This window comes from Pholis gunnellus (assembly GCF_910591455.1).
Source record: "Pholis gunnellus genome assembly, chromosome: 19".
Lineage (NCBI taxonomy): Eukaryota > Metazoa > Chordata > Actinopteri > Perciformes > Pholidae > Pholis > Pholis gunnellus.
The window spans coordinates 12049868-12074583 of record NC_136546.1 but is presented as its reverse complement, the minus strand read 5'-3'; the positions used below and the strand labels follow the sequence as shown (position 1 = coordinate 12074583).

General features: G+C 43.1%; 2 protein-coding genes across 2 annotated transcripts; one reads left to right on the top strand and one right to left on the bottom strand.

Moving 5' to 3' along the window:
* Positions 1 to 724: 724 nt before the first annotated feature.
* Positions 725 to 4919, top strand: sesn1 (sestrin 1). The gene is made up of 9 exons (XM_079180392.1): positions 725 to 945; positions 1704 to 1769; positions 1861 to 2061; positions 2159 to 2341; positions 2625 to 2861; positions 3066 to 3320; positions 3415 to 3605; positions 4068 to 4212; positions 4309 to 4919. Exons 1-9 carry the CDS (start codon positions 844 to 846, stop codon positions 4393 to 4395), a joined length of 1467 nt encoding a protein of 488 aa, XP_079036518.1. The 5' UTR covers positions 725 to 843; the 3' UTR covers positions 4396 to 4919.
* Positions 4920 to 7371: 2452 nt separating this feature from the next.
* On the bottom strand, positions 7372 to 23947 carry armc2 (armadillo repeat containing 2; the record flags this gene model as incomplete). The annotated part of the gene is made up of 17 exons (XM_079180699.1): positions 7372 to 7813; positions 8078 to 8232; positions 9321 to 9453; positions 9911 to 10024; positions 10204 to 10326; positions 11889 to 12219; positions 14339 to 14438; positions 15938 to 16083; positions 16801 to 17015; positions 17383 to 17491; positions 17594 to 17778; positions 18825 to 18935; positions 19646 to 19713; positions 22385 to 22511; positions 23040 to 23205; positions 23545 to 23617; positions 23730 to 23947. The coding sequence occupies 17 exons, from the start codon at positions 23945 to 23947 to the stop codon at positions 7680 to 7682; spliced, it is 2508 nt and encodes an 835-aa protein (XP_079036825.1). The 3' UTR covers positions 7372 to 7679.
* Between the last annotated feature and the right edge of the window lie 769 nt (positions 23948 to 24716).

The following is a 24716-nucleotide window of genomic DNA, read 5'->3' as shown; positions in this document are numbered from 1 at the left end:
AACCCACTAACTGAAGGGCCGTTGTTGTTGCAGCAGGTCCTGCAGCCATCCATCCATTTCGCTGTACGCTGATGCCGATCTTTGCAAAGCACCTTCTTCTGCTGGCCCCCTCCCCAGTGCAGCATGGAGCCAATAGGGGGACTTGCTGCTGTATGGAGCTGGCTGTGGGTTGTTGTTGTTGTTCTCACTGAATGCACATTACACAGATGATCACACAGATACCACAAATATGCCCTCTTTTTCCAGCAACATTTGGCAGTGTGACAGAGAACTATATCTAGTAATCCTGCAGGCCGGTCACTCCAAACCATGATTGCTTAAAGTATTGATTGGGAGTGATTAGGAAGGAGAAGCATGCGAGCAATCACCTTGAATTGATTGCTGCCATTGTTTAGCATGCAGATTGCAATGCTTTACAGTACATTCGATCATGATCAACGGCAGCAGGGAACAAAAGAAGGAGAGAGAAGTGATGATGTTTCCTTAGAGGGGGGGGGGGGGGGGGGCGAGGGGGATTGTTCTATCTGCTCACGTTTTGGACCCCCCCTCTCTCTTCACGGCTAGCTCCGCCCCCACGTGCTCTCCCCCGCCGCCATTGGCTCGCCGGGAGGCTGTTTTCGCCACCTGATTGGTCGCTGGGCACGTCAGTCACACGAGCCTCGACTTATTTACCGAATGTATGAGCGAGAGAGGACGGTATTCTGCTGTAGGGCTGCAACAGCTGACAGCCGAGCACTTTACCCAGTGCTTCAAGGAACAAAGAGAGGAGGAAAGAGCCATTCAGAATACGGGTTAACATTTTTTTATTCCCTTCAAATTATCAAAGTGCAGCGAGGACACGCGATGAGGCACGCAGTCGCACCGGCAGAAAACGTGGAAAATAATTATTTTGCCGTGACAGACCTGTTAAAGATATGTACCCATTGTGAACGACTAAGCAAAAAGGTAAGAGAAAGGGGGAAAAAAAAGGGGCTTCATATATATAACACTGTTTTTAAATAAAGCACCGCTTTTAAAGTTTCAACCTGACGTCGGGATTTAGACAAGTGTCACATTTGTTTGCGTTTTTACGCGACGCTTTTCCTCTGAACAAACAAGCTGCAGTGCAGTCTTTTGTGCAGGCTTGTTTACGAGTAAGAAGAGTTTGGGGTCATCGGTCAAGACATCGTCTCAGATGGAATTAATTTCAGTTGCGAATGACACTTTGGTTAAGTGACACGTTTAAATGCATGGTTTTAACCCGGTGTGGATTTCTGAATATTATACAAGTTGTTGGTCATTCATTCATCTGCTCCATTGTGCGCTGCGGGACGGTGTCCGCTAGGAGACATGTCTGGACAAGCAGCGGAAAGTTACAGGACACATAAGAGGCGATGCTTTCTGTAAGAAGGCAACGTGTGTGTTTAGTTTTATAATTAACGAGAAATCTAAAGAGTTTAATTCAGATTTTTTTTTGGCATAAATGTATTATGACTCTGCTATTGTATGCTGCTTTCACAACGGAGAAAAAAACCCTTTTCATTTTTATTGCAGTTTTCTCTGTAGAGCAGTAAAGATCTCACAGGTTATTGATGTCAGACTCAGACAAACAAAGAAGCAATGCAGTGACCGTATAGGAGAGCCGACGACGGCAGACAAACTGCTTCTTCTCTGCTTTCTTGTGGTATTTAAATCTGTTTCTACTCTCTTTTTTTGTCTTACAGGACTTGGGAGTAAGGATCCCAAGACCCTTAGGAAACGGACCAAGCAGATTTATCCCGGAAAAAGAGGTAAAAGATAGTCTGTAATCTCACTTGCAAACATACCATCTATGTAAGAAACTGCTTATCTAATCTAGTTTGTTTTTTGTTTTTCTGTAAGATTCTTCAAATCAGTAAAGTGGACGCCAGGACACAGTCGATATTTGAGGATGCGTTTGCAGCCCTCGGTCGCCTGGATAACATTTCCCTGGTGATGGGCTTCCACCCGCAGTACCTGGGGAGTTTTCTCCGGACGCAGCACTACCTGCTCCAGATGGACGGGCCCTTGTCTTTGCACTACCGACACTACATCGGCATCATGGTACGCTCTGTCCTGTGGCATCAAACCCACGCCTTGTTTACCTGTTAAAGTCGAGCGATTGTATATGAGGTTGATCTCTCCTTCTCTCATCCTGCAGGCGGCAGCTAGACACCAGTGTTCCTACCTGGTCAACCTCCACGTGAACGACTTCCTCCAGGTCGGGGGGGATCCCAAGTGGCTGAACGGCCTGGACGGCGCCCCGCAGAAGCTGCAGCAGCTCGGGGAACTCAACAAAATCCTGGCCCACCGACCGTGGCTTCTCACCAAGGAACACATCGAGGTGAGACGACGGACGTGGTCTGGAGGGTAGACATGAAAAGTCTTGCGTAACAGGCTGAGATCATGGGTGTAGGCCAGAATATAGCTGCAGCTGCATAACTTGGAAGGATTTGGAAGTTGTTGCAGTAGAGGTACGGTGACAGGGGGATTGAGGGAGGGGTGAGGGGCTGGAAAAGGAAGACACGATAAATTGGTTAGGACGGGTGAACGAATATTTTCCCACTTCCTAAAAGGTCAGTGATGTCATACTCATGCTTATTTTCCCTTTTTTATTTTGTTTCCAGTGCCTTCTGAAAGCAGAGGAGCACAGCTGGTCCCTCGCAGAGCTCATTCACGCCGTGGTCCTCCTCACACACTACCACTCCCTCGCCTCGTTCACGTTCGGCTGCGGCATCACGACCGAGATCCACTGCAACGGGGGGCACACGTTCAGACCCCCCTCCCTCAGCCAGTACTGCGTCTGTGACATCGCCAATGGCAACGGCCACGCTAATCACCACGACGATCCGCTCGGCAACCAGGTGAGTGGCGAAGGATGGCGTGTGCGTGCAGAGAGCGAGAGCATGTGAGGGTTTCTTTTTTTGACTCGTCTGTGAAACTTAAATCCAGGCAGCAGCATAATCCCTGCACTCAGACATCCCGTGTGTGGTGGATGCAGCAGCGGAGTGAGGATGCTTCCCGCAGGACTCTTTTCTTAACTGTCGACGTGCTCTTTGTTTCCTTAGGAGCTGTGCGGCGAGGTGGAGGTGCTGATGGAGCGCATGAAGCAGCTGCAGGAGTGCCGCGACGACGAGGAGGCCAGCCAGGAGGAGATGGCAACTCGCTTTGAGAGGGAGAAGACCGAGAGCATGCTCGTGGTCACGGCGGAGGACGAGGAGTGTGTCCCCTCCAGAGACATCTCCCGACACTTTGAGGACCCCAGCTATGGCTACAAGGACTTCTCCAGGAGAGGGGAGCATGTGCCCACATTCAGAGTGCAGGTAGAGATCAAATACAGTCTGAATATAGAGTACAGTACCGTAAAAAGAAGGGTCTATGTGACTGTTATTTACTTCTTATTTCTCTTTTCTCCAGGACTACAGCTGGGAGGACCACGGTTTCTCTCTGGTCAACAGACTGTACCCTGATGTTGGTCAGATGCTGGATGAGAAGTTCCAGATGGCCTACAATCTGACCTACAACACCATGGCGACACACAAGGATGTCGACACCAGTATGCTGCGCAGGGCCATCTGGAACTACATCCACTGCATGTTCGGCATCAGGTGAGAAAAATCTTTCTTGTTGTATGATGTAGATTGGGGTGGGGGGTTTATGTATGGGTAGAACGGACATTCCCATTCAATCAATAGCAGGATGGTCAGTTTGGCGGCCATTTTTATGTGTACTGTTGCCATTGCGACTGCTGTAGCGGGCTAACTTCCGAATAAACTAAACCGATTTACAGGAAGTCACAGATTTACTCCAGAAAAGGACAAGCTAACTAGCCGGCCATCTCTTTCCAGCGAGCTGCGACCACACTAAATTCCCCCAAATGGCGTGTTGTCACCATTACAAAAACAACAATTGCCATTTTTTTTTGTACTAGTCAAATGACAAAGACAAACATTTCAATGTCCGCTCTACTCTTATACTTATTTCCATAGATGTAACCTTTATTTTGTAATGCATGACTATATGCTAAATCAGCACTGTTTTCTAACATTGTGTTTCTCTGTGTTCCTCAGGTATGACGACTATGATTACGGGGAGATAAACCAGCTTCTGGACCGTAGCTTTAAGATCTATATCAAGACTATGGTGTGTAGTCCTGAGAAGACCACCAAACGAATGTACGAGAGTTTCTGGAGGCAGTTTCAGCACTCCGAGAAGGTAAGATCCTAATCCATCCTGGCCTGATGTGAAGCGGCTATTTGACCCTGTTGATTAATATCCAGTGTTTAATAACGGTCTCTTTTTCTCTTGCAGGTCCACGTTAATCTGCTTCTTATGGAAGCGCGAATGCAGGCAGAACTGTTATACGCTCTGAGAGCGATCACCCGCTACATGACATGAAGTGCTTTTGGCGTTTTTTTTTTTTTTATTGTTTTGTCATTGTCGTTCATTACGGGACACTTCAAGAAAGAAAATCAAAGGAGAAGGGGGGGGGATTCAACAAAAGTGTGGAGGAGACAAGAGAAGCCCTGGGTTGTGACAGTGCTTATTGGATGGGTGTTGAGAAGAGGATCAGAACAAATGAAAGCAAGAAAAAAAATAACAGGAACTGTTGAAGAAAATCATCTCAAACTACAAGTGGATACACAAATTCAGTTTGTGTTGCCTGCAGTGCCAAAACTGACCAAGAGAGGGCCGCCTGGAGCAAACTCCTGCTCTGCTGAGGAGTTTGTGCCGGGCCTGAGCACCGACACCGGAGGCATCCAGGACGATGTTTCAGTATTCCAGCATGCAACACATTTGTTGCCAATCTTGTCTGTCTCCTGGTAGAGTGAAGACCCACAGAGAAGGAAAAAGAAAAAAAAAAAAACAGCAAGCTGTGCAGCCAGAAACAGACTGCACTTTGATTCTGTCGTCACTGTTATATTTGTTTAGTTTCTTTAACACCTTTTTATTTCATTTTGTATTAAGAGAAGTGGATGTTGTTGTCGATGTAGTTGCTGTTAGTGGTAACTGGAGATGGAAGCATTAACTCTGGGCGGTGTTTTTTTTTTTAATTTTATTTTTGTGCCTGAACTTTCCAGCACAGTGTGCAGAGGTGCTGATGATGCTGCTCCCATAATGTGTTCAATGGGGTCATATTGATCCCCAAATCACCCCCCCCACCCTCATTATATCCCCCAAGTCCCTATCCATTAGAAATCCACTGCATTACCTCCCTCCCTCTTGTCCTCTACCCCCCCCCCCCCCCCCCCCCCTCAAATCTCAAATGTCAATGTAAGCTAATCCAAGGAGTGTGTGAAAACCAGGAGGTTTGGAAAGAAACTCAAAGAACACTGTCTGAGCCCTTATTGAGTTTGACTGTAAACGTGTGGATGACTTCTGTGTTTATGATGACTGAGGTGTGGATGTTTGTGTGCGAAGAAAAAAAAAAAGTTTGTCCGTTTGAATTTCATGTGTCAAAAAAAAAAGAAAAAAAAAAGCGAGGCACTTTGAAGGAAATACTTCTTGCTTCTGCTGTAGCTCTGTTATTGTGAGATAACTGTTTATCATTCGTTGTTTATAATGATGTCTACTTTTCTGGTAATGGGGGGGGGGGGGGGGGGGGGGGGGAGAGAGAAAAAAAAAAGCGAATCAAGAAGAAAGTTAGAAACCAGGTTTTCCAGGAGGGATTTGCTTCCGGTTGCCCTAACCACACCTTATCTGTCTTCCGCCTATCCCAGCTGCCTGGCCACCCTAACACTTTCGAGGCTTTGGATTGTGAATTTACCAGTAAATAAATACCTCTTCTGTTTTTCTCTATAAAACATTTAAGAAGTGCTCTTTGGTGAGCAGAGACTCTTACCGGGCTGCCGGGTTCCCATTTCTCGGGGGCGGGCGGGCCCACACAGGGCCGACTGCGGTCGAAATAGCTGTCGGATGCAAAAGGTTGTAGCTGTGCTTTATTTCCCTGCTGGGGAAGTCTAACCAGTGCAAAAGCAGCTTTTTGTTTTTTTTTATTTTGAACAGAGGTGTGAAACCTCTGCTGTTTTTTGTTTACTAAAACCAGTAAAGTACTGTGTTCTTGTGAGGGTGGATTGAGAGAATCTGACAGATGAATGAGTGATGAAGAGGAGCAGGAGGGTGATGATGATGATGATGATGATGATGATAAAGGAATGGTACATTTGAAAGTGGTTTGAGAGAAAGGAGTTGTTTTTTTCTTTTTTTTTTCAAACTTCTGACTGATGTCAGTTACTGACACTTTTTTAATATGAAAATATCCGAAAAAATATGAAAAAAAAAAAATAAACTATCATATTAAATTGTTGTGTATCATTTGTAGTTTTCTCCTAAACAATTTAATTTCACTGCATCATCAAAGAGATTGTAGCTGCGGAGAAGCCTCAACAGTCACAACACAATCAGTGTCACCATCAGCTCACTTCCACTGTTCAGTTGCACAAGTATAGGAAATGAAACCCGTGGCAGCATGACTCATGAAAAGACATATGGTGTTATTCGAACACCTTGTTCCAAAGTACACTCAGCTGTTTGATAATAAACTTCATCAACAGTAAGCTGAACTCAGTTTGTGGTCCAGGGGCTTTCACGTGAGTTACATTTTACTGTATGAAATCTATGTGGCTCACTGGGAACCAGGTAATGCTCCCTGTTCCTGTGGTGCGGTCATGGTCAAAGTCTCTTTGTTTATGACCAACATTCGGGTTAAGATAAGGGGGCGGTTCCTTGTAGGAACTTTTACCTCTCTTTCCCGTTTGCCTGCCCATCACACCTCACTGGGGAAAAATCCCTCACTTCCCAGATGAGGCGGTCTGAAGTTCAGGGTGTTTCCCATCGAGGCCACAGAAGCCTGTCGATACACAATCACCAGGAGAACTCCACTGACCGAACTGCTTTCACATTTCGGTGGCATTCACAGACTACACATGGAATAGGAAACATCATTTATGGAAGCTTGATATCAGCCAGCCAACTGTCCTTCATATCAACCTGAGAAAAATCTATGTAGAGAACAACGTTTGTTATTAGCTTTGGCTAATGAATTGTTTAGGTATTGTTTTTTAAAACATCAGCTTGTCTTGTGGTTGTTTTAAGGTCACTATTGTGAAAACTGGGGGAACTTACAACAGTTTTTTTTTTTTTTTTTTTATACATTAAGTGCCGTTTTGGATTTGTTTCGATGTAATAACGATGTTGTTTTGAAATGCTGTACTTAAGGCTACTTGGTGTTACTTGTAAGCACTGCCTGGCCCCATATCTGTGTAATAATAAAGGCTTTGAGAAGCAAGAATGTTTTTGCACCTACTTTATTATGTACAAGTTCCAATGTCACACAATCACCAGACAATAAACAATTGACTTATTCTAGGTCAGTCATCTGTTTTCAAAACTATATTTTCATAAAAGAGCCTTTTACAACACAGCGAGCTTACAAAGCAGATCAAGTGTGTTACATACACGTGCAAAGAGCTTGTATTAAATTATCCCTGTAAATGTGAAAGTACCCAGAAATTAAGGCATCACCTGCTTCCCCCTTGAAAAAGAAACTGCAGACGTTTACAGCCCCTGGAGGTTAGTGTTTAACAGTTATTATGTGGACTCTGGGTTAAGTATTTAAGAGTTTAAAACAATGCTACGGTTTCTGTGATAACATGAAACTCTTAACTCCTCGTCCAATTTTGTCAGGCTGTCTGGTCCGGAGGCTGGAGCGTCTTCATCAGTTTGTGAGCGACGGGAAGGAACTCTAACTCCCAGCATGCCCTGTGGAAGTCCCTCATGTCTTCATTCTCTATCCACTTCAGAGCCTCCTCTTCATCTAATAAAATTAAAATGTGGAAGTGGACAGAGGATGAGAGAGCATAGTTAGAGGCTTCAGGTTTATTATGAATACCTCTCAGCGACAGGTTTTGACATCAGGCAGCTCCCAGATGTGACCATGAGGAGGTTTTATGTTCGTGACGGTGTGGCCCTCCCTTTCCTCTGAGGGTTACTGATGTGAACGAGACCATGTTCTTTCCAGCATGTCTCCCCCCCCCCCCCCCTTGTTTTGTAAGGATTAGTAATATCACTGAGTACCAACCTAAGTACGTGGTGAGGACCTCCAGCAGTGACTCTCTCTCCTGTGTGTCCAGCAGCTTCTCTGAGCCGCCGCTGATCATGTTCCACAACGCCTGACAAACCTGGCCCACCAACTGCCAATCACCTGGTCCGAAGTCTCTCAGACAGTCCACAAGCCTGATCACACACACACACACACACACACACACGCACACACACACACACACACACACAAGCGGACACACACCGCGTGACTCGAGGGAGAGGGATTCACATGACCGGCAGGTTTGTGGGCATTAGCTCCACTTCATTGGACATACATCTGAAAGAGGACTGTGTGTGTGTGTGTGTGTGTGTGTGTGTGTGTTTGAAGGGGAAGTAAGAATTGAAATGTTCCATCAACGCTAACTTTTGGAAGTGAGAAGCTAGCACTAGAAGAGCATTTATACTTTATTTGTAGTTATACTTAATTGTATCCCTACTGTAAACAAATAACATCAGGTTTGTGATGATTATTGGCATCTTGTTCATGTCAGTGGAGTTGTTGTGCTCATGCTTGTTAAAATGAAGACCATATTTCCCCCAAAAACAGTTTACTCTCTGTTGCAACTGATATAGGAATAGTTCAACATTTTGGGAAAGATGTGAAAACACAACCTTTTCTTGCCAAGAGATGGATGAGAACATGATAACACTTTCATAGCTGTCTGCTGAATATGAAGCTAAGGCCAGCAGCCAGTTAGCTTAGCTTAGCATCAAGACCAGAAACACTAACAGGAGGGGAAACAGCTAGACCAAAAGGTAATAGTACTATTTCTGTATATATTAATCTATAAAAAATACAATGTGTCAATTAGTGAGCTTTAGAAGTGATGGATTTGGTTTCCTTCAGACCGAGCCAGGTTAGCGGTTCCCTCTGGGTTCCAGTCTTTATCTAAGCTAAAATAAGCTAAGCTAACTGTCTCTTGGCTTGAGCTTCATATTTAGTGCAAAGACCTGACACAGTGGTATCAATCTTCTCATCTAATGCTCAGCAGGAAAGGGAATAAGCGCATAATTGCAAATGTCAACTATTCCTTTGACAAACAGTTGACCAACTGGCATAAAATGTAGAATACAATAATCATGGCGATATCTCAAAATGATATATACGTTATCTACTGATTTTCTATTGTTATATGATGCTGGTTATGAGCACCAATATGCTCTTATACACACACACATACATGAACAGACTCCTAATCTCTAGTTGCATTAGTCCTTACTTGGCAATAGCCCCCTCCACTGAGAGACTGGCCCTGTTGGGAGGGTCCTGAGCCAGGTTGGTGAGGACCCCGCAGGCTGAAATACACATCTCAGTGCTTTTTGAGTCGAGCAGTGTCACTACAAACTGGTGCACTGAGGGAGAGAGAGCGGAGAAAGATGATGTTGTGAGGGAGTAGACGAAGACAAAGTAGGGCAAAGATAAGAGGGCAGCTATCGCCAGAGTCAGCCGGCAAGTTTATAGTGACTGTAGCTGGCCTTGCAGATAAGTCCAGCCTAAACATGACACAGCATGCAGAGATGCGTACTGTACTGGGCATTTCTGTGTCAAGGTACCCAGTATTCTGTATAGTTCTGTGCTTGAATGATAAGATTTAGGCATATTTACGTACGCCTTTTTAAAATGTTTCTGTGAAAAAATTTCTGTGTAATGTTAGGCCTAGATCCTTTTTGATCCTAACATGGCAACTCTTAGCTAACTTTCCAGAAAGAGTTACTGAATACTTTATGGCTTAAACAAAATAGGAAATGATTAAAGTCTCATGATGGAGGGTTTTTTGTGTGTCTGTTGATGTTTGTGTGCATCATATACCGTTGTTTTGCATGATAAAGTCCCGTACATCCTTGGACCGTGACAAATTTCCATATGCACAGGTGGCCTCAAGCATGGCGTCCATGCTGGAGCAGAGCACCAACTTCAACATCACTGAAGTAAAAAGAAAGAGTGGGCAGAGGAAAAGAGAGAAATGGGGGTGTGAAAGGGGGAGGGAATTGAACAACAGCAGGGAAATGGGAGGGGAGGGGAGGGGGGGGGGGGTTTACAATCAGCAAAATACACCTGTTGTTTTTATTTTTCATCTCCACATCAAAGTCTTCTAGTCTTACACTTTGCCATGGTGAGTTGACTGCGTCTGAATACAGAGCTCTCCTCCTGGTAGAAGGACAGGTTGTTGATGGTGGCAGCCACATTCACCAATAGCTCCTCGCTTTCCTGCACACACCTCAGCTCTGTGTCACAAAAACACAAAAGGAAAAGCCACTGCTAGACCTAACCTTAAATGAACATCATTTCCAATAGAGATCTTGAAGTAAATGTCTGGGACTTTTCCTTAAAAATCCTCTTGTATAAAATACAGCCAACAGAGGGAGCATCCGCACTGGACAGGCTTTCATTTAGAAAGACGTCTCTACTCCCTCATTCTGGTCACTAGTCTCAACATAATGTGAGAAATTATAATTCATTTTCTATTGCCTTGTAAAGAACTCAAAATATACAGCTCTTCACCTTTTAATGACTAACCCGGTGAATCCAGGTGACAGCTCTGCTTCCTTTTATGTTGATGAAGAGGAGCAGATTATAAATATAATAAATAGAACTATTATAGAACTATTTAAATATGATAAATACATGCATACATACACCCTTTGCATATTACAGTTTGGGCCACACTGATGTGACACTGTGACATTATCATAAAAGTAGCTGTTATCTGTGGGTTTTGCTTGTTATAGACAGTTTGATCATGAGCTGGCATACATACAAAGGTCAATGTGAACCAATCCAACCAGCCGTGACACTGTGAGCGGCTTGGAAACCGAGTATGCTCCTGATATAGCAGCAGATGTGTGCTCAGTCATAAATCGCGGATATTGCGGTCGGCGTCAACAGGCGGCTGTGTCGCATAGAATTTTTTTTCTGTTTCTGACTGGAAATGCTGCTTTGTTGTGCCCCCTACTCGCCCCCCCCCCAAAAAAAATAGCTCTGTAAAGCGGCACGGCCTGTCATGAACTTGGTCAAAACAGGACATGGATCAGCCAGCCCCGCTCTTTCACTCTTTTATCTGCTACTGAGATTTTGTTTCCAGCTGTCACACCAACTCCATATTCTCCCTCATTCACTTATTTCAAGTTTCTGTCTTCATTTACTCAATTTAATTCTCATCTTACTCTCTGGCATGAATCTCAAACCCCTCTTTATTTTGAGGGTTGACTTTTTTCACCAATTTGACCTCTGATGTGTTTATTTCATTTTTCTCTCCCAACTGCCATGAAGTGTGTAGGAGGCAGGCAGCAGACAAATTGAGAGTTTCACAACCACCTGCATATCAGTTCAGCCTGTCTTGAAACCATCTAACCACATGGGGGAATTTCACACACACAAACCAAGTCGGCTGCGAGATGTGACAGAACATCCTGCAAATGCAGTGAAGCGCTTCGCTCTGTCAGACTTGAAGGAACAACAGGTAAACCGAAAGAGGATGTGCATTGAACGAAAAGCACTGAAAGGAAAGCGAGCAATGGATTGAACAGACAAATGAGGAGCGTGTTTTCGACTTGTTCCCAGCACAGGGGAAGTGGTTGGGTGCTTAGCAGATACTGTACTCACAATGCACAAAACAGCTATTTTTAAACTTCAGAACTCCAGATTTTCACACACTGCTCCCTTTGTATGACAGAGATACAACATGTAAAATAAGAACAAATCTAGAAACGTGATTGCCGTACATCTTCCACTGACTGTATCTTCTATTTTTCAACTTAAGTAGTTTAATTAAACATAGACTGCTCACCAAGTGTCTCCATCAGCAGCTGAATGCAGGCTGTGTGGGTTGCCAGAGCTGGACCTACAGCCGGGTGGATGCACATGTTTGCCAGCACCCTGACCAGCTTTACCAGCACGTCCTCGTCCTGCTGCACTTTCACTGGAGGGGCCTGAGGCTCGCTGTGGGAAGGGGGACCTCTCTGTGGTTGTGTGTGTGGTGAGCCGTCTCTACGCTGGTAGGCGTCGTACAGCTGCAGCAGTGTGTCCATGCAGCCCTCGCACTGAAAGAGCTGCCATCGAGCCTCGTCGCTTTTGGCCGTGAGGTTCCCGAGGGTGAAAAGAAGGCGCACAACGAGGTCCTGTGGGAGAACGGTGAAGAGCACTGTAGTGGTCGATGTGCATCTTTGTGCAATTGTTTTACTTCGTGGATTAAAGTAAACCAACAAAAAAAGTGTGTTCAGTTTCTTTATTTTGCAAATGTTGCTGAAAGGACAAGACTGCATTGGGAAAAGTGACTTAAGGGCTTCAAACCTTTTATACAACTGATTTTAACATATCCAGTGCTAGCGGTAAATAGTATGCAGATAGTAAAGGACATCTATTTTGAGCGTGTTTGTACAAGTTTCTTTTATCTATCACATGAATGGATAGTTTAGGGATGCAAATAAAATCAGTTTGTGCATCTCCCTCATCCCTTGTGTTTCTTGTTGGTTATTCTCTCTCTCTCTCTCTGTCTGTGTGTGTTTGTCTGGACGTGGCTCTCCATTCTACTCTTGCTGCCAGCTCTGGCAGTATATTATGTATCAAGGCTCTTCACTCCAGTTTTCACCAGATCGTTCAGTTCACCAATGTGGAAGTAATGCTACGGCCAAAGTAAGAGCTTGTGTTCAGTAGCTTCTTGTGTTTGTGAAAATTCTTGAACCGGCTCAGCTTCCCAAACTCCAACTCACAAAGATTTCTAAGTAACTCGGTGAACTGTTGCCAGCTGCTGTCTTATTCTGCTTATTCTTAAATTAAACACGTCCTTACACCAGTTTATGGTCCCACTGCTTAAGACTATGTATTCAAATGTCTTGTTTTGTCTCCGATCAACAGTCCAAAAACGAAAGATATATAATTCAAAACAGAGACAAAGCTGGAACCAGTAAATTTTTGACATTTTTGCTTTATGGTTATGTTGAAGAAAATCCTCGTAAAAATTGTTATGTTGAACTTAGCACACTCTGGTTTCATAAGAACATTCCTAGAAAGTGGTAAAGGCGCGCCAGACAAATTGGAATATATGATTCCAATTGATTCCAAACATTTCCCGTATGTATCACTTGTCCTGGCAGAATGTCATCTTGACCTAGACGAGGGCATGAGAGCATGACATAATGAGGAGAGTGTAGATGTGCTGCGTTTGTGTTTGTGACTTTAGACTATAAGAGTAAGCTGTAAGAACTAATACTTTGGATTTGTTGAGTGTTACCTTGTGTACATTAAAACACTTCCCGCTGGTTGCAAACTCCAACTACTACGTCTCTTCTCGTCATTCCTGCCACAACAGTTATAATAAAATATTTATATATAAATTTAGTATATTTAGTATAGTATATTTACTGCACATTTTCTAAAATAAGGATCTCCCCCAAGAGTGTTCCTGCAGCACTGCAGAAAATGAATCATTCAGTCATCATTAGATCCTATGAGATTTAATGAGCAATTCAAGCTCACCAGCCACTTGACCTGCAGCATAGTGAGCCTGCCCTGTCAAGTGTCACTCATTTCCCCCAGAAGGCCCACAGCTGGACATGTTTGAAGGTAGCGACACCCTATCTTTTCTATGAGTTATCACACACTTGCAGAGGACAAATGACGTCCTGTGCGCCGCTCTTGCATCCCGACTCCACTTAGTAAATAACATGAGGAGCAGGTGAGCTGAGAACACACTATTTCCTCCCATAAACCAACACTGGAATTGATATCGGGACAGGACGTGATGTCCCAGGACTAGGTGCTTATTACATGTATCACTCTCCAGTGTGTGTGTGTGTATTTGTAGGCGTGGGCGTGTGTTTATTTTCATTGAGATTAAGAACACATGTCAGTCATATATGATTGCCAAAGTCCCACCCTTTTCTTCTGTTCCTACTCCTCTTTTCTATGACTCCTCCCCTCAACCTCTGTATCACCTCTACTGTATTTATCCGCTCACGCTCACCTCATTCTTTTTCTTGTTCTCCTCCCTCCCTCCGCCCCTTTCCTTGACTGACTCAGGCCCTCCTGGGATGACTTAATGTCAAAACACACACAAGAATAAGACCCGAACGCTTCGTGCCAATGGACACAATGTTCTTGGACTTGAGGTACATAAACAACTTGCTCTGGGGGTAAACATGTTTAGTGGATATCATCATGGATGCCTGAAAGTCTTCACTTCTCTCTAATACACACACACACACTCAAACACACACAAGAGGAGGCCCGTGGACTCACCTGTTTTTGGTGATGTTTGTTCAGCAGTTCTAAAAATAGTTGGTAGCAGTTGGGGGTCTGGGCCAGAGCGAGGCGGCACTCCGAGTAAGAGGAGAGTTTACTGAGGGAGAGATGGGACAACAAATACCACTGACTATTCCACTCACTGCTGCTCCGCTATGTTGACTTAATTTGGAGATATTAAATCAACACTGCTAATGGATAAGTAGCTCTGGACTGGGATCTCCCTTTCATGCTTTCATTATCTTGGGCTGTATTGGAAAAACACTTCTAATAAACACGAAAGCGCTACATGTTTTATTTTGTGCTTCAAACATTGATACAGGTTCTATTGAAACCTTGAGGGAACAACTGAAGATGGGGATTCAGAGCATCATTGCAATTGAACCATTCTCCCACGTGCCTCTACAAAAGCTCAAGTGTATGGCTAAAATCTACTGCATTGCATTTATATCTGAAGCAAGAAGTGCAGTGCGTCAGTGGAATAAGTTGAATGATGAGGGAGGATACAGCTGAGCTCAAGTCAGGTGTCTGTCTGGTTCAGTAAAAGAGCGGTACACTTCCAGCTTAAATTCCATCTCTACAACTATAGTGTGAAATATTTTGCCTGCAAATACTTAAAGAAAGAAATAACACATTCTTCTTCTTGAAAGTTAAATGTTACTGTTTTTTGACAAGCAATAAAATGCATTTACTGCTTACTTCAGTGTTCTCAAAGGTTTTTCTGCTACAGCCTTACTTGTTCTGGTATGACCAGTAGCTTAAGGTGGCTAATATTAGCTAATGTTGGCAAGCTTTAAGTAGATCTAACTGTGTAACTGACATTACAGAGTCAGTTTGCTCACCTGAGTCTTTGCTGCTGCACTACTGTTACACAAGTTGCATCGTCTCCCGTTAAACTATTGTACTATGTGTATTTTCTCTCCGAGTACCTGCACATACAGTCACATAAGACCCAGTTTTAGATTATATCAGATTAGTGTAACCTTGGAAGTGCGTTTTGTAAACTGTTGGCACTGTTTTTTATTTGCTAGGAGCTTTGTGTGACTTAAAAGCACCTTACCGATGTAGCTGAGTAGTGATTATTCTGAGTGAGCAACACAACATCTTACTTTTGTTAGTTCTAGTTTAGATGCGATTGTTTTGAATAGACCAAAGGTCCTAACATAAACTTTACTTTAAACTGCGCATGTAGTAGCCTTTTCTTTGCACGCACGTCGTCACAATTAAATTCATTCGCACATTCAGAACTCTACTGGAAAAGCTAAAAAAGTATTACATTACAGCAACTGGCAACTAGCTGCGTCACTACCCTAGCGTGTTTTTGTTACGATGCGGACACAAAAACAGATGTATAATTACTTTGCCAAAGGCTATGTTTCTCTGGAAACACTTGTTTTGCGAGACCAAATTACAAACAAAGACTCCATGTTAGAGGAAAAAAAGAAAGCAGGGGAGTTAGACGCAAAGTTACTGCTGGGGTTAGAAAGTAAAAGAGCTGAATGACGGGCTGTTTTGATTCAGTTCACGACAGGTTATGATGCTTTGTGTTAGTGAGCTGAGGAGAGGAGTAGGATGATATAAGTGCATGTGTGATACCTGTATATTCTGGAAATGTTGGTGCAGATGTCCGGGTCTTTGCGGTGATGACGCAGCACCACACAGAGCTCTGACAGTATAGAGAAGGAGATGAAGATTGGACGGGAATCAGGGTGATCTGCAAGGTTCCTCAAGGTTGCTGTCAGCTACAGGGGCCAAAGGTCGACAGAGAGAAGCGTGTGAGTGTTGGATGGCAAGAAAAATGTACACAAATGTACTTGCTGTATCAAAGCGTTGATATTTAGGCCAGTGGTGTGTTTCAATGTTAGTCATGTGCTCATGAAGGCTGGCCGTTGGCCCGTACAGGACGCCAAACAGCAGAGCGACCGGAAACTATTCAGGATGGACATAAATCATTTTATCATAAAAAGGGAAACAGTCATTTCCAACACATGGCAGCACTTCTGGAAAGTCCTAGTCTGTGTATTTCCCTTCTTTAACAGCAGAATGAATTGTGTTAGATGTCAAATGAAGCGCTGGCTCAAGGCGTTTGCTTGAGCCAACTTGTACAGTTAGCAGTAATCATTTTCGGAAGAGTGAAGCACTGTGTGTTTTAAAATGAAGTGGCCCGGTCAGCAGAGAACATATACCAGAAATAAACAAAAACATTTTTGTCTAATAGTGGGAAAGTCTACATCATCCAACAAAAACATGAAGAACATTATTTAAGTTGTGTTCCTTTATATTGACCTAGTACATTTTTTTTAACTCGCATAGTCAAACTGTAGAGAAAGTATGTATATTGTTTAATAAACAGGAGTAGATGCTTCCACGGGTAGTGATACAAAAGCTATTGGTGACATAAAATATCTAGTAAATCATTCAAAACTATTTAAAATATCCTTTAAAACGTTGTGACACACCTGTACAAGGATGTGCCCCGCTATTGTGAAGTTGGTGCCTTCAGCTGTGCAGAGCCTCTGGATGAGTTTCTGAGCCACACCAACACAGTTCTTGTCTAGCAGGAGTCTGAGGATTGCACTGTTTCCTGAGAGAAATTTCAGAGTCCCAACGCAGTACAGCAGAGCTTCTCCAGATGAGGACACATCCTCGTTGTTCAAAATGCCCAGAAATGAGTCTAGACACAAGAAAAAACAAACGTTACCTTCCATATTGTTGAGGAGAAAAACATTGGCAATCTTTAATGACCTGGTAAAGAGGTTCCATAGTAAATGACCAGACACAAATATGACCTAACATATATAGAACGGACAGATGCTCTTGGAGCAGCTCATATGCCAGACGTAGACAAAAACATTTTTGTCTAATAGTGGGAAAATCGACATCAGCCAACAAACACAGAAAGTAGATTATTTAACATTGTGTTTCTTTATAATGACACAAAATAACTTTTGTGTTTTTTACTCACATATATTTTAGCACACAGGACTTGGTACAGAATAGGAAACCTAAGCTAGATCACCGTGACCTAGAATAGTGTTCACCTATGATAGTATGAGAGTTGTTCTGGAAGAGGACGTCGTTGCTTTCACTGCGGCTGATCTGGAAGATGAGCTTACAGATGTTGAGCAGGTTGTTTCCACTGACACACAGCTAGGGAGAAAAACATATTTAGTGCCCGTATGCCCTGGATGCCCTAGCGATAGTGACTTGGTGGCAGACATGCTGACACCTACACAGACACAGGCGACTCACAGCAAGGCAGAGCTTGGCGATGTGCAGGTTGAGCCGGGCAGAGTTGAGGTCGACGAGGCGGAACAGTGTTCGAAGTATCCCTGACCTCCTCTTACAGCGTCGGCCGAGCATGTCCGCTTCTGCCAAGGTGCCATGGAGACCGTCACACAAATCACACAGTCGGTCCACCGAGCCCTCGGAGCTGCCTGGCATCGCTGGAAGCCAGATATTGCAAAAGAAAAAAGATCACGTCAAATTCAGGGCAGCATGTCAAACATTCACAGAGAAAGCAAACATCCCAAAATGAAAATACCCTCCTGTGTGTGTGTTGCCAAGGGTGTGTCCATATAAATACAGATGATTGATGTTTTGTGTATCTTGTATGGTATGTATGTGCAATATGCTTGGGCTCTACTGCAAGGTGTACATTTATCATTAGCACGAGGAACCTGAGGTTAAATCCTCAACATCAATAATGCCTTGGTCAGCAGTAAAATAACATTCCCCTCCCTTTTCTGAGAAGCAGCTTTGTGTTTCAATGGTCAAATGCAGGGGAACAATTCTGCAACAGGCAGCTGCGAACTTGACGCAGAGGAAGAGAAAGGGTGGAGTCTTTTCCTTGTTTTTGAGGTAAAATAAATGTTTCTCTTGCAGAAATAACAGGGTTTGGCCATTTCTAAAAAAGGTTGGCTGCAGTCTCACTCTCAACATTTCACTGCATTTCCCTCTGAATCTGAAAGGTGTTTTATGCATGAGCCAGAAGGCACTTGGTACAATAAATATTTAATATTTATCTTTCAAATGAATTTTCCATTAAATTTGTAGAGTGTTAAAATATTTACAGCCATGTATTTCATCTCATGGCTGCCAGACTACAGTTTCAGGCTAAGACAATTCTGCATGGATGCCAAACAAATTACTGTTTTGTTTGCCTTTCTTCAGTGGTTGAAGTGACAGTGCTTTTTCATTTTGCATGACTATCTGCCAATGCTAAAAACCTGCTGGTTGAAAATGAAACGTAATAAGGAAACAGGACGACTAAGAGAAGCTTACCTTTAATAAAAAAAAGACATTATTTTAAATTAGTCTCAGAGACTTTCTTCAGCCCAAAAGAAAAATAATAATATTGAAAAGTGATACTGTGAGTGAAGTTGGTGACAGAAATGTTATATTCTTTGGATCAAATGAATGGACCTGGTCAAAACGAATGCATGTCACACTTTTATTGTGTTACTAATTGCATTGCCCACACTACCTGCAACCACACTCTCTAGTTGTTGGAGACGAGGCGCAATCATGTTATTCCACACCAATGACTCTGCATCCTCCTCTGTGCTTGTTGTGTCAAATCCGTTCCCCTGCTCTGAAATGTGAAGAGAGAATTGAAGTCAGCCAATTACCGCAACCCAACGCAGACAGTGAAAATGAGCGGCGAGCATGGTTCACAAGTTCACCGTCTTAAAATAAAACAGCAGGAAGTTTGATGCCACAATGAAAGGTCACCATCCACAGTTACACTTCCTCTGATTTCTGTTTCTGTGCTGAAATAGTCTGCATGTGGGCATTTGAGTGTGTGCACGTGTGATGAAAACACATGTGCATGCGTGTTTGTGCACGCAAATGTCTGCAATCGCACACGCCATGCACCTTTTTTGTTTAACATTTGCATACCCTCTTTCTTGGTGTGGTGCAGGAAACTGTTGTGGCCCAAACCAACAGCTCTCTCAGCTATTGGCTGGCTGCCTCTCATGGTGGAAAATTAGGCTCTTAGCAACAACACCCCAATCAAAGTTTGACATTCAAGAAGGGGTGTTCAGTTACTGAGGGAGAGGTGTGCCTATGTTGCTTGTGAAATCCCATTTCTGGGCTCAAGTCTTCGTATAATTTGACACACTTGATTTCAGTTTGGCTGTAGACATCATCGAAAATACAAGTAAAATCACTGAATGGTTGAGTGGTATGTCAGGGAAAGTTGTACCTATACTTTACATGCTGTACAAAATGTACCACTCATGTTAAATATGTCAAATAAAAAAGCCTCAAAAGAAGTTAAATCAATATATCTGGACAAACCTGTTCTCCGTCCTGCCGTGCTCTCTGTGAGTCTAAGGCCTGAGTCAACACCGGGCTGCTGTATTCTACTGTTGGCACAAAGAAACACAAGGACAGTGTCTCGTTACATCACAATTTGGAAATGAGTCATACAGTATGTGACTGCTGACTAGTTTAGTTTTATTTAAGTGACGTTGGGAGCTCATGTGGACATTAAGGTAGTAGTAAAAAAAAAAGAAAAAGAAAATATTTAAAAGGTGAAATCAAAGAATTCATCTCCATGAAAAGTTGCTGACTTTATATTCGGTCAACAAGGCTACAGGTGTATTTTCATCAAGAGCCACTAGGTGTCCCTGTTGCAGCAGAGGTCGAGACGTGTGTGCAGGCGCTATTATCTCTAATGTGCGTGTGTCTGTGTTTGTATAGCTGCATGCAGATACACTTGTGTGTCTGTTTGTGCGCGGCTGCTTGTAAGTTTTTTGTGTGCGTGTGAATCTTTGTGTCTGTGCAGGCGTGTGTAGCGTTGTGCATCACAAACTGCAATCCCCAACAGACAGGAACTAAGATCTTAGCTTTGTGGGCAGTTTGGTTAAAGCTGTTCATGCTTTGTCACCGTGAGCCGTCTCCACAGCCTCACCGCCTCTGTGCAGTAACCGTAACGTGCTTCAAAAACACACCCCTTGTCATGCTATGCTATGTGTTGTGGCTTGCCCTCTGCATGTCACTGTTGCATCTTACTCTTCGCATGTCTGCAGATACAAAGAGAATGACTCAATGTAACAACAAAGTCTGTAAAACACGACAGGCAGTGTGTCTTATGACTACTTACTATGTGACAAACTGAGAAAATAACTATTAATAAGTAGATGGATAAACACAAGCAGCATCGTGAGTCATCCTAATCATCGCTATAGAACTGTAAGATTTCCTTCACAAGTCCCACACTAAAGAGAGAATCAATCATAGAAAATATGGAAAAGTGTAATCACTCCTGTCAAAGACAGACATTATCATATTATCAGGACTCCGAAGCTTCTACAATGACACTAGTACAAAAGGCTGACTCTCAGCTTATTGAGCACTCAAGTGAGCCTAATTTCATGGTTTTGCTGACAGGTATGAGACAGAAAATGGGCCTCGCTATTGTAAAGATGTCTCCTTTTCATTCCATTGGAGCATCACCAGCAGGCGCTGCTTGATCGCATTATCAGTAATATACAGTGTGCGGGTTTGACTATAGAGTGCACTTTCATTTTGGTGGAGATTTTAGTGATTGGTGTAAAGTGGCACACAGGGCATATGTAGCAGGGGAGCTGGCCAAGGCCTGTTGCAGTGAATGTCAGAGAGGGGGCTTTGGCTCTGTATGATAGGATTAAGAGCCTGATAATAAGGCCTCTTTGTGTGGTGCTGCATTCTCTGAGACATGACCTCATCCCTGTCTTAGGCCTGGCCAGTGCACTGCAGTCACAACACACGCTGCTGCCAGCCTTGCCCAGATGGGCACCCAAATCTAATAGAGAGCCATTTGGAGCTATAAAGCTCTGGCTTATTGGAGAAAAAGTACCTAGTGGATGTCTAATCTCCCCTATCTTTATATCTCATCCAACTCCTCATATTAATCTGTCATGCTGTGTCTACTTTCACTCGCAGTCCGTGTACTTGTGTCTTGACTATCTCTGTGATTTTCACTTTGTTTGTCTCTGTCTAATGTACCTTTTTAGTAGATCGTTGCAACAACAGTGCTTCAAAAACTCTGACCTGACACCAATCAAGGAGTCTTTAATCTTAGCTTCTTGAATCATGAATTGACCGCAGCCTGACCTCTTGGGACTTCTCTTTGTCAGCAACAAGTTACATAAACATTGCATGTTAACTTGGCTTGTGAGGGAGGAGGCGGGGAGGTTGCGCTGCGGGCAATAGCCCAGATTTCCTGTAAAAGTGTTTTATGGTCCGTCCCCCCTCTACAGCCTCAGCTGCCCCACCCAATCGATAGTCGGATGGATTGTAACGACAGCCCCTGACACCACGCCCAGAATTATGCCCCTCGTTCTGACACACAGCTGATGAGGTCGGCAGAAATAAGCAGAGCTTTCTGTACTGTGAAAGTGTGAAAGCTGACACATGATAGTCATGACAGATAGAGGTAGTTTCACTGAAAATGGAGCTGGATTTCACTGTGCCCAAGATATAGTGTACAGTAAATAATATGAGGTTTTAAAATGGGTGTCTCAAGTTGAAGAATTTGAAATATTGGTTGCTGGCCTAACTAACTTCATCAGCTGTCAGGGATGGTAGCTGAACGTATTCAAAATAAAACACTAGTAATTAACACTAGATTTGAGTTTGTGTAATGTTTGTCCCTGTACAATATAAAGACATGTCAATCAATAGGAGATGTGTTTTAATTTTTGTCAACTTTTGGATCCATGTTAAGCATAGCGCAAATGAAACAAACACTTATAATGAGATCAGCTGTACTAAGGTATATCTCTGGACCAAAACGGGAAATGCAAAGAGATAGGCAAGAAAGCAAGGAGGAGGAGGAGGATTTAATGAAAGGCAAAAATGGAAGGCACAATCAACTCCATCTTGTAATGGCTACCACTGCAACCTTTGTGTGCCTATAAATCTACAAGTCATTGTCGCACTGTCACTTGGGGTGGGGGTTGGGGGGTTGGGGGATTGGGGGGGGGGGGGGTGGTGGGTGGTAGACAAGAGAGAAGGACAGATCTTGCAAGTCAAACAGAGGCCTTTCCGTACCTTTCACTTGCTGTCCTGCGTAGGCCTGGGTTGTGGGGACCACTGCGGACCTCGGTGTGGTCTGTACTGGGGAGTCGTTTAGCTGACGGCTGCTTTTGTGCTGAGCCTGGATTTAATCGTTCTTTCACTAAACACACAGAAAGGATGTGGGAAAGTTATTTTCAGGTTGCCGCTATATGCTGCGTTGGTGCTTGTTTCACTATAAAAGTACATTTGTAAACTATATATGCACATGTACTCAATTCAAAGATCATCCTCATTATCTATTTCATTGCTCCAAATAGCAGAGCAGATTTGCAAGACAAGGTTTGAGAGAGCGAGGGAGAGCTCCCATTTCCCACTCAAAACAGCAGCAGTAAATCACGTTTTTCACCCAGCCCAACCACAGAGAATGTAAATCAGGAATAATGTCGGCACGTGAATGGCTCCATTCATTTCCTCGAAAAACTGCTCTGGCTCTAGTGCTTTACAGGGATGCAACGAGTGAAATAAATGGAGTCTGGTTTTCTATTTTATTGTCTACCTGTTTAAAAAGTGCACCATCTAGCCCCTTCTATTATTGTAAGCACAACATGGATAGTTAGGTAATAATAACAGCTTTACTTGTATCTACCATCTTTTCTCTCTTGATCTTGCAGAAATATGTTTTCCTTACTATCTTTGTGTCCCTCTACAGGAGACAACGTGGTGAGAGATCCAGCCCTGAGGAGGCGTGCCCGCGTCCCTCGCACCCCCTTCTTCACTTCCAGTGGGGCACTGGGGGTTTTAGGAAAGGCCTTGAAGGGATCCTCAACATCACAGTGGACTGGGAACTTTGGCTTCTGGTACCACACAAACATATTAGTGGAATATGATGGTGTGAACAATGAGCCACAACTTGAATCCACAAATGAAACTTCTTATGTCCACAAAGAGATTATTTTGGTTGCTCATTTATTCCTATTTTTTGATTTCATATATATTAACATAATAATCCCATTTATTAAAATGAATATGCTTTCATGTTGGTGTACAGAGGCGTGCTTACTCCACATCCTTTTTTTCAGTTTTCATGGTAATGCTAATAATATCAAAAGATGCAAATATGTTACAACAAATAACACCGTAATTACTATTTGAACTACCATACTGTATAGGTGTGTGTGTGTGACATAACTTACATGGTCTAGGGGAGAGAGGCGTGTCCCTGAACCTGGCCTCGAGTCAGGTGCATCAAAGTTTTGAGCATGAAGACTGAGGAGTGAAAGAAAAAAAGTCGAATTACTTCTACGAGTCATATGTGACCCACAGTTGATCTCAGGACCTGAAAAAAATGAAGGAGATTTAATTGAAATGTGTAACTAACCTAAAGGTAGATGGAGGTCTGCTCTCGCGGTCAGAGCAAACAGTGCTTTTTCCAAAAAGCTGCCTGTGTCCATCTCTGGGAGTAAATGGTCGCTGAGTGGAGTGGACTCGCAGGGACCGTCTGGCTTCACTGACAATTTCTGCACTTGTTTTCCTCACTGCGTTACGTCGTGGAATGAAGGGGCTGCAAACCTCATGCTTTCTATCCATAGAGGCCATTTAGGCTTATGTGACATTTGACGAGACAGTCTGCAAATGACTTCAGTGGTTTGAGTTCATTATGCAGGTGGTGACAGGGTGTCACACTGATGGGAAACAGTTGGAAACATAAAATAAGGATAATGCCAGAACAGAAAATGAACAGCAGGTGTAAAATACGTCTGAAGTTGCAATGAATAACATTTGATGCTTGGCAAGCGGAGATGAAAGAGGTATCCAGATCCTTTGAGTGATCTCAAGTTGCAATGCTACAATTTAAAATGACTCCAATGGCAAATAAAAGTCCTGCATTCAATCTTATTTAGGTAAAATTATGAAAGTATCATCAACAAAATGTACTTAAATTATTAAAAGTAAAAGTACTCATTCTACTTTGTTATAATGATTGCATTTAATTGCAATGATTGCAATGCATCATATTTTATAGGATATACAAAAATGCATGTAAATCTTAATCTGCAAAGTAACTAGTAACTATAACTGTCAGATGAATGTAGTAAGGTAAAAAGTACAATATTTACTTCTGAAATGTGGTATAAAGTAGCAAAATTCAAGTAAAACACAAGTACCTTAAATTGTATGTAAGTGTAGAAGGCTAGTATTCACTTACACTTAATTATATAGCTCTGACAGCTCCAACAATGAGTCAAAATATAATATTTCTAGAAAGAACCTCCGAATAATTTCTTATTTTTGTGAATGAGAAATCCCCATGCGCGTTCACGCTCCATCTCCATGGTGACCAAATGATAGCTTGCACAACAAAGCC